This window comes from Saccopteryx bilineata, chromosome 1 (genome assembly GCF_036850765.1).
Source record: "Saccopteryx bilineata isolate mSacBil1 chromosome 1, mSacBil1_pri_phased_curated, whole genome shotgun sequence".
Taxonomy (NCBI): domain Eukaryota; kingdom Metazoa; phylum Chordata; class Mammalia; order Chiroptera; family Emballonuridae; genus Saccopteryx; species Saccopteryx bilineata.
Window position 1 is genome coordinate 121114548 of NC_089490.1, and position 19049 is coordinate 121133596.

At 38.5% G+C, this 19049-nt stretch overlaps 1 protein-coding gene across 1 annotated transcript in view; it reads right to left on the reverse strand.

Moving 5' to 3' along the window:
* Nucleotides 1–833: 833 nt before the first annotated feature.
* The window catches only part of GYS2 (glycogen synthase 2), a 63697-nt gene continuing 45481 nt past the window's right edge, over nucleotides 834–19049 (reverse strand). The window contains exons 12-16 of the mRNA XM_066264613.1: nucleotides 10552–10678; nucleotides 7354–7449; nucleotides 6237–6400; nucleotides 4844–4924; nucleotides 834–1578 (exon numbers count right to left, since the gene is read on the reverse strand). Of these exons, the coding sequence (XP_066120710.1) occupies nucleotides 1357–1578; nucleotides 4844–4924; nucleotides 6237–6400; nucleotides 7354–7449; nucleotides 10552–10678 (690 nt within the window). The 3' untranslated portion in view covers nucleotides 834–1356. The remainder of the gene's footprint in view (nucleotides 1579–4843; nucleotides 4925–6236; nucleotides 6401–7353; nucleotides 7450–10551; nucleotides 10679–19049) is intronic.

Sequence of the window (19049 nt, forward strand, 5' to 3'; positions counted from 1 at the left end):
CTCAAAACCAAGTATTTGCAAGTCCCTTTCTTTCCATGTGTACTATCAATTGTATTCATTTCTAATCAGAGGACTATTCTTTCATTTTAAATGAAGCATTTGAACTTTAAAGTTTTGTATTAAGAAGGTATTTTATTATATAGCTCATGCTTTCAATAAGTGACCTAACCAATTAACAGTTAAGAGTATCATCTGAATTATGAACAGTATGTAGCTTCACCAGGGATGAATTTTTATGGTTATTGTACTAGTGAAATTCCTTTTTATCATGAGATCTTCCTAGGACTTTAGCAAAAGAGTGTTTGTATTATAATACAAATGCATCTCATATTTTCTTTCTGATATTAAGTGCAGACCTTTCCAAACTGATCTGCAGATACTGGGTTAATTGGCATCCATGGGGTATTAGTCAAGGGTTGGGCTTTAGGTCATTTATTTCCCTTCTTCCTGAACCTCTACGTGAGGTGAGCTTGCAACCATCTTCCATTTTGGCCTGATTTGTTGTTTATACCCAGCATTCTCCTACTTTCTCTTAATAATGGGGCAATAGGAAATCTGAATGAGAGTTTTTAGCTGGTCTTGAAGTAGTTGAACCGTGAAGATAGTGAGACAGACTCCCGCGCACATGAAGACCTTGGCTGGCATATCAAAGTTGGTCTATTTCAAAAGAGTCTCTAAAAATGTTTAGGTCTTCTCAGTGCTATCTTGTTGATGGCAATAGTGGAAGAGTAACAGTTATGGTGGGTCACTGTCTCACCTCCTCTCACTTAAAAAAGAGAGAGGGAGAAACAGAGAAGTGACCTTGTAAATATGCACAAATATGCACCAAGATCTGGATTTAGGATGGCTATTTTAATATGAATTTTGATTGTCATGGTTCAGACTCATGTGAAAAAATGAAAATAATCATTAAAGACCAAGTTATTAAAATATGTAGATAGAGCACATTTATGGCTAAGATCAGGGTCTTTTCAGGGGAAATGGAAGACTTGATTGGCAGATATAGGTGCTGTATAAATACTAAGCGTAGGATTGTGGCGATGATAATTTTAAAAACACTAGTAAATGAAAATTGTTATTGCTCAAATTAACCACCTTAAAAACACTTCCAGTCCTCTTCCTTTAATTAACATTTTCTCATATCTAAATATACTGGGAGAAAAGGAGTTGAAGAAAATAACATGGATTTCATTTTAAATTACACAATTGCTATTCACTTAAGCTCCACTTTTTAGGCAGAGCATAAATCCCACTGTGACTCAGAAGAAAAAATGGAATTTGTGGCATTTTCATTTCTTTAAATGCTCATTTTTACTATGCTCTCACTAAAGTAGGTGTGTTCACCAGTTGTGAAATTCAGTTCTTATATTCACCGTGCAGCTTTTTCTTTCTGTAAGGAACATGACCTAGAGAAAATGGTGACTTAATATTTAACCGATCCCTTTCCGCCTCCTCTTCCTCATCGTATCTCTCATCTTCATCTTCCTCTTCCACATCACTGCTCTGAGGGCTGGAGGCCTGTGACCCTGACGGAGAAGGTGGAACTGAAGATGGCCTGGGATATTTAAATCCTTGTGTCTGCCAAAGACAAAGATTAGACACAAACGTTATATCAACTTCTTCATTTTCCAATATGTAAACATTTCGCATGTGCATTTTATAAAAACATATATATATATTTATATAGTTGGATATTTTTTGTGGGCAGTTCAGGAGCTAGTTATTTTGATTCATTTTGATACTGGTAGCAACAAGCTCAAGAGAGACTCATTAAATAAGTAGCTTTATTTTATGAAGCATTGACATGTGCTGGGTACTGCATGTATGTTATCGTGTTTAATCTTTGTAACAGCATTTCAGTAAAATTGTTTTTCCCATTTACATAAGAAAATGAAGGGTTAGAGAGGCTATATGACTTTGCCCAAGGTCATACAGCACATAAGTTGTACAGCAAAGATTTGTACCAAGGTGATGATCACTCCAGAACCTTTCATCTCAACTGTTATGTTATACTGCTGATTAGCGTCAGCTTCTATGTCAGCCTTCAGATTTGCTCAATGAAACTGTAGGACATGAGCAGCTTGGACATGACATGGGCAGCCAGCACTAGAAAGAATCTTGTAAGCCAGGCCATTGACCTTACTCTGATATTCCACTAAATATTTTTATATCAGTTAATGAACAAATACCACTAAGTTTTAATCAGCTTTCCCTTCTACCTAAAATTAACCAAAATAACTCATTTTATAAACACATACGATGAGTCAGGCATGATACTGGCACTGAGGAAACAGATGAAAAACGTAATGCTTGCTCTCAAGGAGTACACATGCTTGAATGGGGAGACAAATGTATAAAATCACCACAATACTTGTCACTGCATTTCACCTATTTTTATACATTATTATTATTATTATTATGTCACACTTATACAGTCACTTCAAGATTCAGACACTCTACTTGAAAGCAACACAGAAAACAAGCTGAGTCTTGCGCTCAGGACTTGGCTCAGAGGAGATGCTGCTCAATCTTAATAGTTTAATAAGCAGATTAATGGATGAATATGGCTGAGTTATCTTCAAGTGGAGTGTCTGCCTCTAAAGTGCAAAGCAATTAACTGTTAAAATCATGAACATGGGAGTGAAATTTGTAGATTGAAGGATTTACAAAACCCTTTCACTTTCTCTATGTGCAAATTTTGCTTTGTGTTAACTTTCTAGGTCTATTCTCTTGGACACCTGATATAGGTGGAATATAAATTGTATTACTAGGCAAAATTATTTATGGTAAAATTGACCCTTGATTGGGAAATTTACATCTGAACTTGGAGGATCTATAAATATTAAATCAGGATGCAGTTTTGGGGAAATCACTGAATTTGCATTATAATTCAAAATAAAATCTTATAATTGGGCATATATTCCTGCAGAGAACATGGAAGATGTCTATGAAAATTTACACGAGATATTTGGCTTTGTTAGTCACAGAAAATGGATCTCATACCTAATGGTATGGGTTTCATTTTCTTGCACCTAAGCTATCACCTGATGGGTAGGGGGACAAAGAAGTTTAGCTCATTGACCAATATGTAAATTACTGTTAGGACAGTCCCACTGCAGAGAAATGTCTGATGCTGCTCTGCTTCAAGCTGTGTTTCCTATCTTACACCCTTCTAAGTGAATCTGATGACAAGTTAGCTTACGTTGTCCTATAAATTTGATATCTGGTTAGACTTTAGAAGACTCCTTAATGGGCATTGCTGAGTGGAACATCAACACCCATCTTGTCCAATTCCTTCTGTGGTGATTGAATTCAGTCTAGATTAATCTTGCCAAGTCATCACTCTATATTTAAAATCATCTTTGGATAGCAAATTAACTTCCAGTTAAAGGAAACTGCTTTATATTTGAACAACTCTCTAAAGCAGGAGTCCCCAAACTACGGCCCGCGGGCCGCATGTGGCCGGCCCCCTGAGGCTATTTATCTGGCCCCCACCACATTTCCGGAAGGGACACCTCTTTCATTGGTGGTCAGTGAGAGGAGCATAGTTCCCATTGAAATACTGGTCAGTTTGTTGATTTAAATTTACTTGTTCTTTATTTTAAATATTGTATTTGTTCCCGTTTTGTTTTTTTACTTTAAAATAAAATATGTGCAGTGTGCATAGGGATTTGTTCATAGTTTTTTTATAGTCTGGCCCTCCAGTGGTCTGAGGGACAGTGAACTGGCCCCCTGTGTAAAAAGTTTGGGGACCCCTGCTCTAAAGAATGGATGCTTAGCCCTGGCCACTTGGCTCAGTGGTACAGCGTCGGCAGGCACGTGGAAGTCCCAAGTTTGATTCCCGGCCAGGGCACACAGAAGAAGCACCCATCTACTTCTCCACCCTTCCCTCTCTTCTTCCTCTCTATCTCTCTATATCTCTCTTCCCCTCCCACAGCCGAGGCTCCACTAAAGCAAAGTTGGCCCGGGCATTGAAGATGGCTCTGTGGCCTCTGCCTCAGGTGCTAAAATGGCTCCTGTTGCAATGGAGAAACGTCCCAGATGGGCAGAGCATCGCCTCCTTGTGGGCTTGCTGGGTGGATCCCAGTTGGGCGTGTGCAGAAGTCTGTCTCTCTGTCTCCCTACTTCTCACTTCAGAAAAATACAAAAATAAATAAATAAACAAAGAATGGGTGTCTAATGGAGTGATTTCAAGTACTATGGTTGAGAGAGGTTTTTTTTGTTTGTTTGTTTTTTGACAGAGACAGAGAGTCAGAGAGAGGGACAGATAGGGACAGACAGGAAGGGAGAGAGATGAGAAGCATCAATTCTTCATTGCAGTTCCTTAGTTCAGTGATTGCTTTCTCATATGTGCCTTGACTGGGGCACTACAGCAGACCAAGTGATCTCTTGCTCAAGCCAGTGACCTTTGGGCTCAAGCCAGTGACCATAGGGTCATGTCTATGATCCCATGCTCAAGCGAGCAACCCCGCATTCAAGCTGGTGAGCCCGTGCTCAAGCCAGCAACTTCAGGGTTTCAAACCTGGGTTCTCCATGTTTCAGTCCTACGCTCTATCCACTGCATCACTGCCTGGTCAGGCAAGAGAAAGTTTTAATATGGAGGTGCTTCTCCATTGACATGAGTAAGCTGACTGCTCATCTCATACTTGTGGTTAATTCTGAATCAAGTGCTTTAAGTGGGTCTGATTTGTCAGTTCTTCTATTCTTTGCTTTGCTGTGACACCATTAAAAAGTATAATAGTTTGTGTACTTAGCTACTTCCATATTAAAAGGTATTATTAGGACTTCACATAAATAAGAAATTTAGTTTTCAAAACAAATAGACAACATATAAAATACTTACCGTTGGTGGTGATGTGGATTCCATGTGGAATTTCTCTGGAAAGGCTCTGCTTAATGTTAGGTGCCTCGCATGCTGGTAATACTATAGGAGAACAATTCACAGGTTTAGAAAAAAAAAGACATATACTTCAACAACCAAGTTATTATATAAAATTTTCTTAGTTAGGAAATATATTTTTAAAGTGACAGATTCTATTCATTCTAAGCTTGAGAATAAGAAAGAATTGACAGTTTATAATTTTATTATTTTTCAATAAATAGGTAAAGAAATATTAGAAAACATTGGAGGAAAAGGCATACTGGCCTTCCTGAACTCTGAATTAGTGCTAAGGGGACCAAAAACACTGGCTTCATTATACAGAGAAGCAGTATGGTGGGGGAAAGAGATGAGACCTGAATAATTAGACAAACTAGATTAAAATCCCACTTTGGACATTAGGTAAGAAAAATAATCACTAAGAACAGCAATTTTCAACCACTGTGTTACAAGAGTTTTTTAAACATGCAATACCTGACTATTTAGTCAGGAGCACCGACCTCCTTTCCCTTAGGTTGTCAAATAAAAAGGATGACAACAGCCAACACAACTGCCATCTAGTGTAAATGAATGAAAATGATACTAATTTTTTTTTCTGATTAGCAAATATATATTTTTTGGTGTGCCACAAAATTTTTGTAATTAGTTTATGTGTGCCATGAGATGAAAGAGGTTGAAAACCGCTGCCTAAGAGCCTTATCATTCTGCTTTCATTGTAAAATGAAGACAAAATGAATCATCCAAGGTGGTAATGAGCACTGGGATTAATATGCGTAGGTACTCAGCAAATGGGCAGCATCTATCATTTGACTGGGGAAGATTAACAGTCTCTTAGCAGATATATTATGTGAAGGCTAAGTCAGTTCATCTTTTATTAAATTATCCAGTGCTAAGATATCTCAACATCTGGGTATTTCTAAACCTACTGCATGAAAGAAGGTGTTTCCCTCTGCACTTGTCATTTTGAAAAACAGTATTTTCCCATTACCCACTGAGGAGTAAGACCAAATTATCTCTTAGAGTGAAACAATGTAGGAATTTTTCTCTTGGTGTTTTCTTCTTTTCATGAGACATTTCTGCTTACGTATGCATCAAGTTAAGCAATGGCAATAGAATAACTAGTAAGATCAGTGCTAGATCTTGATGGACTTGCTGTGATAGACTCAGACTAAATGTAAAGAACTGGGTTTAGGACTTTGCAAATTTATAATATGTGAAAAGAAAGTATGTGAAAAATCACTGAGATTTGAACAAGTATGACACTGAGTTGGCTTTACAGATTACAACTAGAACCAATACATTTGTGGTCCAGTGGGATTTTTAAAGTGCCCTATGAGTTAATCACAAATCTGCTTACTCTGCCCAAGTATCTCCAGTCCAGAAGATCTGAGAGCCTCTCAGTTCGGTTCCTCTGGATAATTCTTTGGCGGCGTGACTGTTTGCAAAATCCATAGAGAAATTGGGTCAGCTGATTGCAAGAATCATCTGGAGAGCGGAACCGCCTGTCAACAATGTAAATACCTGAGGGGCACAAAAGCCAAAGCACAGGTGAAAAGCAGGGCTCACCTTAGAGCATCTATTTCTTCCTTAAGATCTATGGAAAATCACATGCATTATACTCTCTAGCCCCCTATTACCTCTACTTTATCTCTTCCTTTCCAAGGCTGTGTATATTTTGTGATCTTCTAATGGTTTCTAACCATCACTAACACACAGCCAACAAAATGGATATTGCTTTAAAAACACCTGGTCACATAGGGATCCCCTGGATCTATGATTCTCCCTGGGGCTGCTCACTACCTAGAATCTCAGTGAGCCTTGTGTATCCATGCATTTTAGACTCTCCGGAGTTCCCAGTGTGCATATGTGGTTGAGAACCACAGCTTGAGCTTGAGGAGAGAGAAAGTGACAATGCAACTCTAAAGGATCAGGGAATTGGTCACGTGTAGGCAGAGAATCCAGCCCATTCAAACTTGACTTGCTGCTAGACAACATGGACATATAAGGATAGTGATATGCAAATTCTCCTGCCATCTTAAACAATGGAAGTGAATTTTACTGTTGATATGCACCTTTATGTAATTATGCTGACCAAATATAGTTAATATAATATCATTCCTAAGACCATAGTTATTGTAATAGCACTTCTAGGTAGTACAAGGACAAACCAATTCAGGAAAATTAACAAAAAAGTAAAGGCGGGTTTATCTAAGTTTAACACACTACTTTTGTAGTTTGTTTTTTTCTGTTTCAGTTATGTTTGTTCATTTAACTTTTCTTTTGGGCAATATAGTTAATATTAACAGCATTTTTATCTTTTCTGTAGACCACATAATTATATCTCTTTCTTCAACAAGAAATATAAACATTACTTTAATCAGAATAGCGTTAGAGTTTGGCTCTGTAAACACCTTATGCTGCGTTTGGTTAAATGTCACTTTTCCCTGGGTTGGGTTAATGATGAAAAATCTCACCGTATGCAGTAGGATCAGCCACATGCTCCTGCATGAAACAGCCAAAGCCAGAGAGGTTGGTTGTTACACTGGGGATACCCATCACAGTGCACTCCGCTACCAGGAGAAATAGACAGAGGCCTGGCATCAGACCAACTACAGCATCCTCTTATAAACACAGAGAACCCCCCAATCTGGTAATAGCAATGTTTACTTTGTATCAGACTCATTTAATCTTCGCAACAACCTGTGAAGTGAGACAACCATTATTTCCTTTTTACAGATGAAGAAATTAAGGCACAGGAAAGTGAAATTGCTTGCCGAACTTCACAAAACCATGCAATGAGGAGAGCTGAGATTTGAAGCCAGGGTCCAGCTCCAGAGCTCTTGCTGGAAACTGCTATCTTAGACTGTCTCTCTCACTACTGGTTTTGATTTCCACTCCATTCTAATGTTATATTTCTAAGTATATGGCAAGTTAATAGAGAAGATAAATGTTTTGGAACTAACTAGCTCCTCACATGATAGAAATCTCCCTTCACACAAATCCCTTCCACTTTCCCAGGTGCGCAGTGAACCCCAAAGTCTCTTCCAGCCCTCTCTCACATTTTAGTCAAAACCTGTTTTTCAGAAAGTATCAGATATGTCCTACAAAACATTATCACTCTCAGGTGCCACGTACTAGCGTGGCTAGTAACCGTCCAGATCCTGAGTGAGAATGGTTCGGAATGAAGAAATAAACTCAGAAAAAAAAGGATGGGATCAGGAGGCCTCTGCAAGCTGTGTGTGTGCAAGTCAGAGCAAAAGCAAAGCCCTTGGTCTGCTTTATGATATAGTGCAGAGCCTATGCAAATAAGGAAGTCTCTGATAGGAAGTCACACATCTAAGGCATAAACAGGAATCTATTTAAGGCATAAACAGGAATCCCCCCACCATGCATAACTGAAATTAACCAACATCAGAACAAAGGGTGAGAAGAAGGGCATGTAAATTGCCTCTAACAACTTAAACAAGTGGGGATGGGATGATTAGAAACTCTTTGGTATCACAGCTAACTTGGAGGAGTGGGGAAAACCTTAGCCTTTAGCAATTTAAGCAAACCAATGAGGTGGAGGGTTGGGCAGGCTGTCATCTTACTGCCAGTCCCCCACACCTCGGTCTCCCAAAAATCAAAACCGCAAGGTCCCTTTCAGCTTGCAGTCTCCAATACTCAGGGATATCTGCATTTTAAAAACTTTTTAAAATTATTTATTGAGTTTAGAGAGAGAGGAAGAGAGAGAGAATCATTGATTTGTTGTTCCATTTATCTGTGCATTCACTGGCTGATTCTTGTTTTTTTGGTGTGTAACAGAGAGAGAAAAACAGAGAGAGAGAGACAGATAAGGACAGACAGACAGGAAGGGAGAGAGATGAGAAGCATCAACTCTTTGTTGCGGCACCTTAGTTGTACATTGGTTGCTTTCTCATATGTGCCTTGTCTGTTACAGCAGAGCAAGTGATCCATTGCTCATGCCAGTGACCTTGGGCTCAAGCCAGCAACCTTGGGCTTCAAGCCAGCAATCATGGAGTCATGGCTATGATCCCACGCTCAAGCCAGCAACCCTGCACTCAAGCTGGTGAGCCTGAGCTCAAGCCAGATGAGCCTGCACTCAAGCTAGCGACCTCAGAGTTCCAAAATCTGGATCCTCTGCATCCCAGTTTGACACTCTATCCACTGCACTGCACCACCGCCTAGTCAGGCTCATTAGCTGATTCTTGTATGTGCCTTGACTGGGGATTGAACACACAACCTTGGTGTATAGAAATGATGTACTAACCAACTGAGCTACCAAGCCAGGGCAGGATATCTGCATTTTAAACAGGAAAATTGGGTTTGATTGTAGAATAACTCTTAGTTGGTTAGTAAGGTTGGGTAAAAAAAAAAAAAAGGTGATTTCCCCATTACTCATGAAGTAACACAATTTAAATAATGGCCTTTTTTCTTGCTCTGCAAGTATTTCTTCTTGGTTTACCCTAAAGAGTAGTGGTTTCCTAATTTAGGATGGGGATAGGAAAGATGATGTAATGGAATTACAGATAGACCTACTTGAGAATTTGATAAAAATTTTGGAACTCCTCCATAGAAAAATTCTCATAATACTCTATGTACCATACTTTTTGCTCCATACAATGCACCTTTTTCCCCAAAAGTGGAAGGGAAAATACCCGTGAGTCTCATAGAGCGAGTATTCATTTTTTAGTTGCTGTGGGTTCCTGGACAACTAGAAGGATATTTGAACATTAAAGTCTTTTCTTATTTGTTAATAATAGTGCTAATGGTTGTTAATACTGCTATTGAGTTTACATTGTCGAAATATTGTTGTGGTGTATTTTTAAAAATATTTTAACACACCATTTGGTTCAGAATATTTTTTTTCTTATTTTTCTCCTTAAAACCCTAGGTACTTTTTATGGTCAGGTGCATCTTATGGAGCCAAAAATATGGTATTTTGTGTGTGTATACATATACACACATACTCACATGCTACCTATGGATTATGAAGAGCTCATCTGAAGATATATATACTTATGTGTGTGTGTGTGTGTGTGTACGCACACACAAAATTTTGCCTACAATTCTATGAAACTTAACAGATCCTTATTTTTATTAAATACTATTAACACACATGTAGTGAAATGCCAGTTGTCCATGTAAGCTCTGTATATGATATGTTCATTCTGTGAATTTAATAAAATAAGCATTTATATTCATTGTGGTTTCTCAAAATACAAACTTTAATAAATACTTTCTGGAGTGCATTAGAAATAATGTCACATAAAACAATTATTTTTTAAAAACATATTAGAAACTTATTTAATATGCTAACACCAAACTTATAGCACCAGAGATTTTAGTGTTTCTGTAATTACAGGTTAAGTGAGGAGTGGCCAACTTCCTTAGGTTAATTTAAAACAGAATGACTCATCCGCTTTAGAGTATTTCCCAAACTCTTTTTTTTTTTTTATCTCCCTAGGTTTTGTAACATCTCACAAAACGAGATATAACTCCTCTCTCATTCTGGGTTAAACTTAACTTTGTCCTGTAAAATGACCTCAAACACTTAAGCTTTGGTTTTGTGCTTCCCTGTATGACAGTAAATTATACACCAACTTTGGATACCATATACAAATGCATAAAATAAAATTCAAAACATTTTACTATCGATACATGTCACATACCTGGAGTATAACCCCATGGTTCATAGTATGATGGAAATACTCCAAGATGACAACCTCGGACAAACTCCTCATAATCCATGGGCAACAAAGGGCTGGTGGAGGATAGGAACTCTGGGTGCAAAATCACCTAAAAAAGGAAAATTCTAATGAGAAAAAAAAATAAAGAAGAAATTAAAGCAAAATAATCTCCTGCAACTTGGTTATTTTAATGTTGTAAAATCCTTGTGTTCTAGATTCAGGGGGAAAGAACAATTTAAAAAGCCCGGGTGTTTCTTTTTTCATCTCACCATTCTACATCAGCATCTACTCTGTAGACTATCTTTATCTCAGTTTCCAAGACCTAGGCTGGAAGATTGGGAGTTTGGGTGCCATCTTTGTTCTCATGCTAAAATACATCCTCCAACCCAGGCTTCATTAGCAATAAAGCTTTTATTTTATTCTCTGCTTCTATTTCTCTAAGGACTCAGCACAACAGCCAGAGTGAACCTTTAACAGTGTCAGCCACTCTCCTGTTCAAAATCATTCAGTGGCCATCCATTTCACTGAGGAAAAGCCAAAGTGTTACTGTGGCCATTACCCCATGAACATTTACCAGCACAGTGGTAATGTGTGTGCTGGTAAATGTTCAAGAATCAAAAACAAAGTATAAATACATATTTCTACATAAGTTTATTGTAAATTTTACAGATATAAAAGATATAATTATAGCATACAATTTCAAACAGTAAAGAAATGTACACACAAAAAGTTCACATACAGATGTTTATTATCAAATTAGTTCATAATTGTTAAAACTTAGAGGCAGCCAAAATCTCCTAAAGTAGGTGAGTGGATAAATAAACTGCGGTACATCCAAACGTTAGAATATGAGCTATCAAGCCGTGAAAAGACATGGAGGAATCTTGAATGCATATTATTAAGTGAAAGAAACTCATCTGCAAAGATCACATTCTGTATGTTTCCAACTATATGACACTCTAGAAAAGGCAAATCTACGAAGACAGTGAAAAGATCACTAGGGATTAGGGGGAGGGAGAAATAAATACTGCACAGAGGATTCTAAGGCAGTGAACTATTCTGTATGATACTATAATGGTGAATACATGCCGTTATACACTTATTGAAACACACAGAAGATATGACACCAGGAGTGAACCCTAATGTAAATTATGGATCCTTGGTGATAATGATGTGTCCACGTAGGTCCATTGAAACAAATGTATCACTGTGGTAGAGATGCTGATCGTGGGGGAAGTTGTGCATGTTTAGGAGCAGATGGTCTATGAGAATTCTATACTTTGTGATCAGTTTTTCTGTGAACCTAAAACTATTCTAAAAAGTAAAGCCTATTAAAATATATAAAATACTACTTATTGTAAATTCTATGTCAATTAATTATAATACAATACTTTTGTTGCTTTTTGAGAAAATCTTGTATTCATTACCAATGTGTGGTTTCAACTGATGACTGATTATACATAGTTCTGACATAACCTTCGGTTTATTCCTTTGCTAAGGAGCAAAAGGAAGGGTGAAATACAAAGATGTATGTCAGATTTCACAAGTTCATCAATGACATGAGTGACTTCTTCGTTGAGTTGGATAGTTTTGATAATGGAAGAATATTTTCTCATATTTTTGTGTCACTCACGATGTAATGACTACAGAAACAATACCGATTTAAGTTTTATCTGCATTATTAACATTTTTCTACCACTTTCTTAAATCTATACAATCAAGACATGATGTGTAGTGTTTACCTATTTTCACTCTATAAATATTTCACCATGTCCAATTTCAAGCTATCAATGAGATATCACTGATCTGGAGATAAGGAGAACAGTGACATATCATTAGACAGTCTTTCCATCATGTGGGTGCAATAGTCATAAGTAACCCCAAGGGCATAAGTAATAGTAAAATGTAGTAAACAATTAGGATGAGAAGAGTTTTGAACATTGCTTTTCTTTTTAATGTAATTAATTTATTTTTACATTTATATAATTTAATTTTAACCAATGACTATAATTAAAACTAGCTCACAAAATTTAACCACTGGCCTCGTCCACTGGTATGGGCCTGTTCTGGGACTGAGCTGCCTGTAATATTCTGCTAAGGCAGAGGCAAGACAGCATGGCTGTAATTGCAAAGTTCGGAATAGCATAGCTACTTAACTGGCCACCAAAATGAGTGGATTCTCCTGTTTCTTCTATTTATTAAAGTTCTCCATGAATTATATTAGATTATCTGTCAACTTCTCCTCATATCTAAGTAGTTATTAAAAATAAAATCTGCCCTGGCAACTTGGCTCAGTGGATAGAGCATTGGCCCAGCATATGAATGTCCTGGGTTTCATTCCTGGTCAGGGCACACAGGCAAAGCAACCAGCTGCTTCACCTCCCCTCCATTTCCCCTTCTCTCTCTCTTCCACTCTCACAGCCAGTGTTTCAGTTGGTCTGAGTGTCAGCTTCAGGCACTGAGGATAGCTTGGTTAATTCAAGTGTCAGCTCCAGACAAAGGTTGCCATGTGGATCCTGGTCAGGGTGCTTGTGGTAGTCTGTCTATCTCCCCTGCTCTCACTTAGAAAATAAATTAATAAATAAATACATAAATAAATAAAATTTTAAAGTACTGGGATTATATATAGAGTTCTACCGTATAATATACTTAATATAACAAATCACTAAATAAAATAATAAATAATATATATTATGATATAATATAAATATATTTAATATAAGATATAATATGTGAGATATATATATATATATATATATATATATATATATATATGCCTCGTAAAAAGGGAAGAGATCTTAGCCCCTTTCCCCATGTGAGGACACAGCAAGAAGGTGCCATCTATGGACCAGGAAGAGGGCCTTCATCAGAACTCAGCCATGTTGACAACTTGATCTTGGACTTTCTAGCTTACAGAACTATAAGAAGTAAATATCTGTTGTTTATAAGCCACTCAGTCTGTCATATTTCATTAGCAGCCCAATTAGACTAAGACAATCGCCCCAAACTCATCTCCCTCCACTACCACCCTGTCAGTGCAGACAGCATCTACTGCACTCTGACCCCACAGGGGCTTCAAGGGCTGCTCCCCGCTGTGTGGGCCTTCCTCCTTGTCCTGGCTCTGGCTTCTTTCTCTGGACTACCGTAGCACATTCTGCCTTCCAGTGTAGACATCTACCTTGTGTTACCCCACCTAATGGCTTTAGAACTGAATTGTTTGGGAAGGAAAAGGAAAAGAAAAATAGTAAAAAGAAACTTGGTTTTAACAAGCATGCTGCACTTTTATTTTTTATTCATGGAATAAGTATATATTCTTCCAAATAGATTACTTTAAAGAAAAACCCTAATTTGGATATATAATAATGATAACATTAATGACATAATACCATTAGATATGATTAATTTTCACATATATTGCCTCATTTATTCTTAGCAACATTGTGAGATGAATATAGTAGACATTCTCATTGTCCTAATTTTAGAAATAAAGAAACTAAGATTTCACAGGCATTAAGTTATATATATCTCAGTAGATTCATAAATAAGAGCTATGTTAAGCTTAAGAAGAAATAAAATAGCAAATATTCAAAACCAATACCATAAAAATGATTTATTCAATCACAAGAATCACACATTGGCAAAGTAAACATGGATAATATGTTTTCCTCTAGAAAGCATAATTTGAGTTTCTATTACAAGCAAAGTACTACACGAAGAAAAGAGACAAAAGACAGATATGTCTGTCTGGGCACCTATCAAATCAACAGCCCATTATACTTTCTTGGCAAATATCAGGAAAGTAGGATTTGAAAAGCATTGTGCCTGTTTGGCATTTCCACAATTAGGAAAGTTCATACCCTCCAAAGCCCATTTTGGAATCTGAAAACACCACAGCTCATTTGTTTTGTTCCCAGCCAAACAGAATGATCAAACAGCTAAAATAAGAGGACAGCTGCTCTAGGCCCTAAAACAGCCAACTGCAGAAGCCCAAGGTGGAAAAAAGGATATTAAAGGGCAGCAGAAGGTTATAGGGAGGATTAAATGAGATCCTGCACACAAAAGCCCCCAGCAGAACACCTGGCTCATGGCAAACCCTGGATCAGTAGGGGAAAAACAAAAACAAAAACAAATGAACAAGACTTGTCTGACTGTATTCATTCTAGGAGGGAAGTAAGGTCCCAGGAAGTTAGTTACATTCACGACTGTCAGTACAGGATGGAGATTGTCAGTACAGACTGTCAGATTCAGGATGAAAACCTGAAACCTGCAGTCCAAGCTTTTCTCACTATACCACACTGCTGATTAAAGATAAATTCAGTCAAAATAACCTGCTACATTTCCTGAATCAAATGGTTACATTTACATTAAAAAAAATTGTCAACCAACTCTGACAGTTGAGAACTACTCTATAGTGTTCTATAAATATACAGGCAACCAAATAGGAGTTATGTTAGCACAGATGTTGAGTTAGAATCAAGCGTTAAAGGATACTGTTAATAAAGCACAGTATCTAATTCTGAACTGACCAAAGTTTATCTCAGAGTTTTGAGGTTATATTGTTAGGAAGGGGTTATTCTTTTATCTCTTTTGCATGAGTGTGTGTTTACTTTATGATAATAAACAAATATTTCAAAATATTTATGAGTTTATCTACATAAACAATTTGTATAGGATCAACTCCCTTATCCATTCACTCTGCATAAGCCATGTGCTATTAGATATCTGTGCCTTTCCACCTACTTCTGCCTGGTGAGCCCTCCCTCCTATTATTTGCTTGATGAACTCCTGCTCATTGATCAAGATCTGCTAACATGTCATCTCTTTTTTTTGGATTTTTCTGAAGCTGGAAACGGGGAGAGACCGTCAGACAGACTCCCGCATGCTCCCGACCGGGATCCACCCGGCACGCCCACCAGGGGGCGACTCTCTGCCCACCAGGGGGCGATGCTCTGCCCCTCTGGGGCGTCGCTCTGTTGCGACCAGAGCCACTCTAGCGCCTGGGGCTGAGGCCAAGGAGCCATCCCCAGCACCCGGGCCATCTTTGCTCCAATGGAGTCTCGGCTGCAGGAGGGGAAGAGAGAGACAGAGAGGAAGGAGAGGGGGAGGGGTGGAGAAGCAGATGGGTGCTTCTCCTGTGTGCCCTGGCTGGGAATCGAACCTGGGACTTCTGCACGCCAGGCCGATGCTCCACCACTGAGCCAACCGGCCAGGGCAAACATGTCATTTCTTTAAGAAAATATTTACCCCATCCCACAGGAAAGACAAACCTTCAAGCTTCTAATCTCACCAAACCCTGTTCAGACTTTTCTTCTAAATGTAAAGTATGCCATCATGTGCTGTTACTGAACTAAGTACAAATGAAAGCTAACCTTTATTATGTATTGACCAAGTGCCAATACTGTACTAAATGCAGCACCTATTATTTTTTTAATCCCACAACAATTCTATAAATATGGGCCTATTTTATTATCATTTTACAGATAAGAATATGGAGGTAAAGGAAGATTAAGTAAATTTACATACTGAATAAATGGCAGAGATTTAAAGCCAATGGGAGCATGGTCTTTCAAGACTTGATATCCTGCCTTCTTTTAGGGATGTGGCAGTCCTAAATTTGCTGCTCAGATTTTCTCTAAGACATCCTGTAGCTGGGGAGCTTCACTGATAACTCCACCAGCATCCACTCGAGATTCACCACAGCAGCTGCTCTTGATCTACAGGACAGGTAGAGATGGGTCCTAGTGCCAACCCATGTCTACCCAATGGGTGATTCTTTCAATGGGTAACTTTTGTTTGCGGATCCGTGTTGATATTCATATGAATCCCTATTAAAACCGTTGCATCCAGCCTACCTGTGGTGGCGCAGTGGATAAAGTGTCAACCTGGAATGCTGAGGCCGCTGGTTCAAAATGCCAGGCTTGCCTGGTCAAGGTACTTAGAACAAGCAACTACTATGAGTTGATGTTTCCTGTTCCTCCTCTCACTTTTTTCTCTATATATACTCTCTCTAAACACAATATATAAAATCTTAAAAAACAAAACAAAACTGTTGCATTCAATTCCTCATAGAATAAGGCCTGCCAACTTGAAACTGTTTTGGTAGGTTGAAAATAACATGAAGGTAAAACATACAAAAAAGCTGTTAAATACAGCAAAATGCTGTATGTAGCACCACTAATATATTTAAAATAAGTCAACAGTAAACTACCACACACACACACACACACACACACACACACACACACACAGAGGCATTCTTTGTATTAAGAAAGTAAGCATTGTAAAATAATACTGAATTTGTGTTAGCTGTTGAAACTATTTTCTTATTGTTGTTTATATTTTTGTTTGTGGGCACATGTGCACCCATGTATGTGTTTTTAGCCACTGACAAGCCATATTGATATGAAGTGTCTTGGGAATGCAGACAAAGAAACAATAATTCTGTCTGAGCCTGACCTGTGGTGGCGCAGTGGATAAAGCGCCGACCTGGAATGCTGAGGTCACTGGTTCAAAAAAACCCTGGGCTTGCCTGGTCAAGGCATATATGGGAGTTGATGCTTTCTGCTCCTCCCCCCTTCTCTCTCTCTCTCTCTCTCTCTCTCCCCCCTCTCTATAATGAATAAATAAAATCTTAAAAAAAAACAAGGCCCTGGCCGGTTGGCTCAGCGGTAGAGCGTCGGCCTGGCGTGCGGGGGACTCGGGTTCGATTCCCGGCCAGGGCACATAGGAGAAGCGCCCATTTGCTTCTCCACCCCCCCTTCCTCTCTGTCTCTCTCTTCCCCTCCCGCAGCCAAGGCTCCATTGGAGCAAATATGGCCCGGGCGCTGGGGATGGCTCCTTGGCCTCTGCCCCAGGCACTAGAGTGGCTCTGGTCTCGGCAGAGCGACGCCCCGGAGGGGCAGAGCATCGCCCCCTGGTGGGCGTGCCGGGTGGATCCCGGTCGGGCGCATGCGGGAGTCTGTCTGACTGTCTCTCCCCATGTCCAGTTTCAGAAAAATACAAAAAATAAAAATAAAAAAACAAAAAAAACAATTCTATCTGGCATAGATGAGTATATACTAAGGAAAAAAAAAGGGAGAGATGACTTTTAGGTTGGATCCCAAAGGAATAGTTAGAATGACTGAAATAAGGGTATTTCAGAAAAAGTAGTACATTAGTATATTAGTAATGCCACAGGGGTATGAAAGTGTTTAATAAGTTTAGGAAATGATGTTCTTGTCCATTTCTGGGAAGTTGTTTCACTATTATCACACTTTTATTTTTAAAATATATATCAGCAAAGCATATGTTGTTCAAAACTTCATGGGGCCTCCAGCCCGAGTCTTCCCAAGAGCAAAGGAAGCCAGCTTCATCTCTCCTACACCCTCCCACATCCTCACTTCCATCTGTATTTATTGTACATGACATATGCCTGGCACAGGCAGATCGTCAGAGGAAGAGCCACAGATAGAGTATGACATAAAAGGTTCTGAGGAAAACAGAACCTATAGATAAATAAGAGCCTTCCTTGTCCCCACTATATCCTTTCTGAGAGACAAAATAAAAATTATAGACAAATAAAATGAGGAAATCCTGTCTAGGGTAAATTGCATGAGTTAGAGGCCAAGATACTGTTAAAATAATATACTCAGTGATGAGTCTCTGTGGATCCAATCCTGCTGAAAATCCTAAAGGAAGGTGCAACATTGGCAGAGACATTCCTGCATTTCCAGGGAAAATTTTGTAGTCTATTCATTATAGAAGTTCTGCTAAGTTTTGAAAATTTTGGAAATGCAGACACATAAGTAAGGAAAAAAAAACTACCCAAAATTCTATGGGATAGAGCAATGTTCACATATTTATGCATGTGCATGTGTGTAGAATATGAAATAAAATGGCTAACACAGTACGCCACATTTTATAAGTAGCTATATTATTTAATGCTGTATTATGAGCTCCTCTTACTATCAAGAAAATTTCTTCCTCTTGATTTCTGAAATACTTTCCTCTTCTAATTCTTTATTCTTTCTTTTCTTGACTTTTCATCTTTTAATCTCCCTCTTAAATCTAAGGTTTCTGTGAGTCAGCACTTTTCTCCACTCATTCGACCTGGTCTTCTAGCATGGCAGGGTGGCCATTCACTGGTCTTCACTACTGTCCATGCACTAATAGCCCTTCATGACTATGCTATGTTCCTGGGATATCCATGAAACCCCAAGATCTATGTTTTCTAGGTAACAAACATCTCAACATGAATATCACACATGAAACTCAGACTCATTCTGTCAAAAACTGAACTCAGTTCATGATAAAACCTTTTTTGTGTGTTTGTGTGACAGAGACAGAGAGAAAAACAGATAGGGACAGACAATCAGGAAGAGAGAGAAATGAGAAGCATCAATTCTTCATTGTGGCACCTTAGTTGTTCATGGATTGCTTTCTCATATGTGCCTTGACTGGGAGGCTACAGCAGACCAAGTGACCCCTTGCTCATGCCAGCA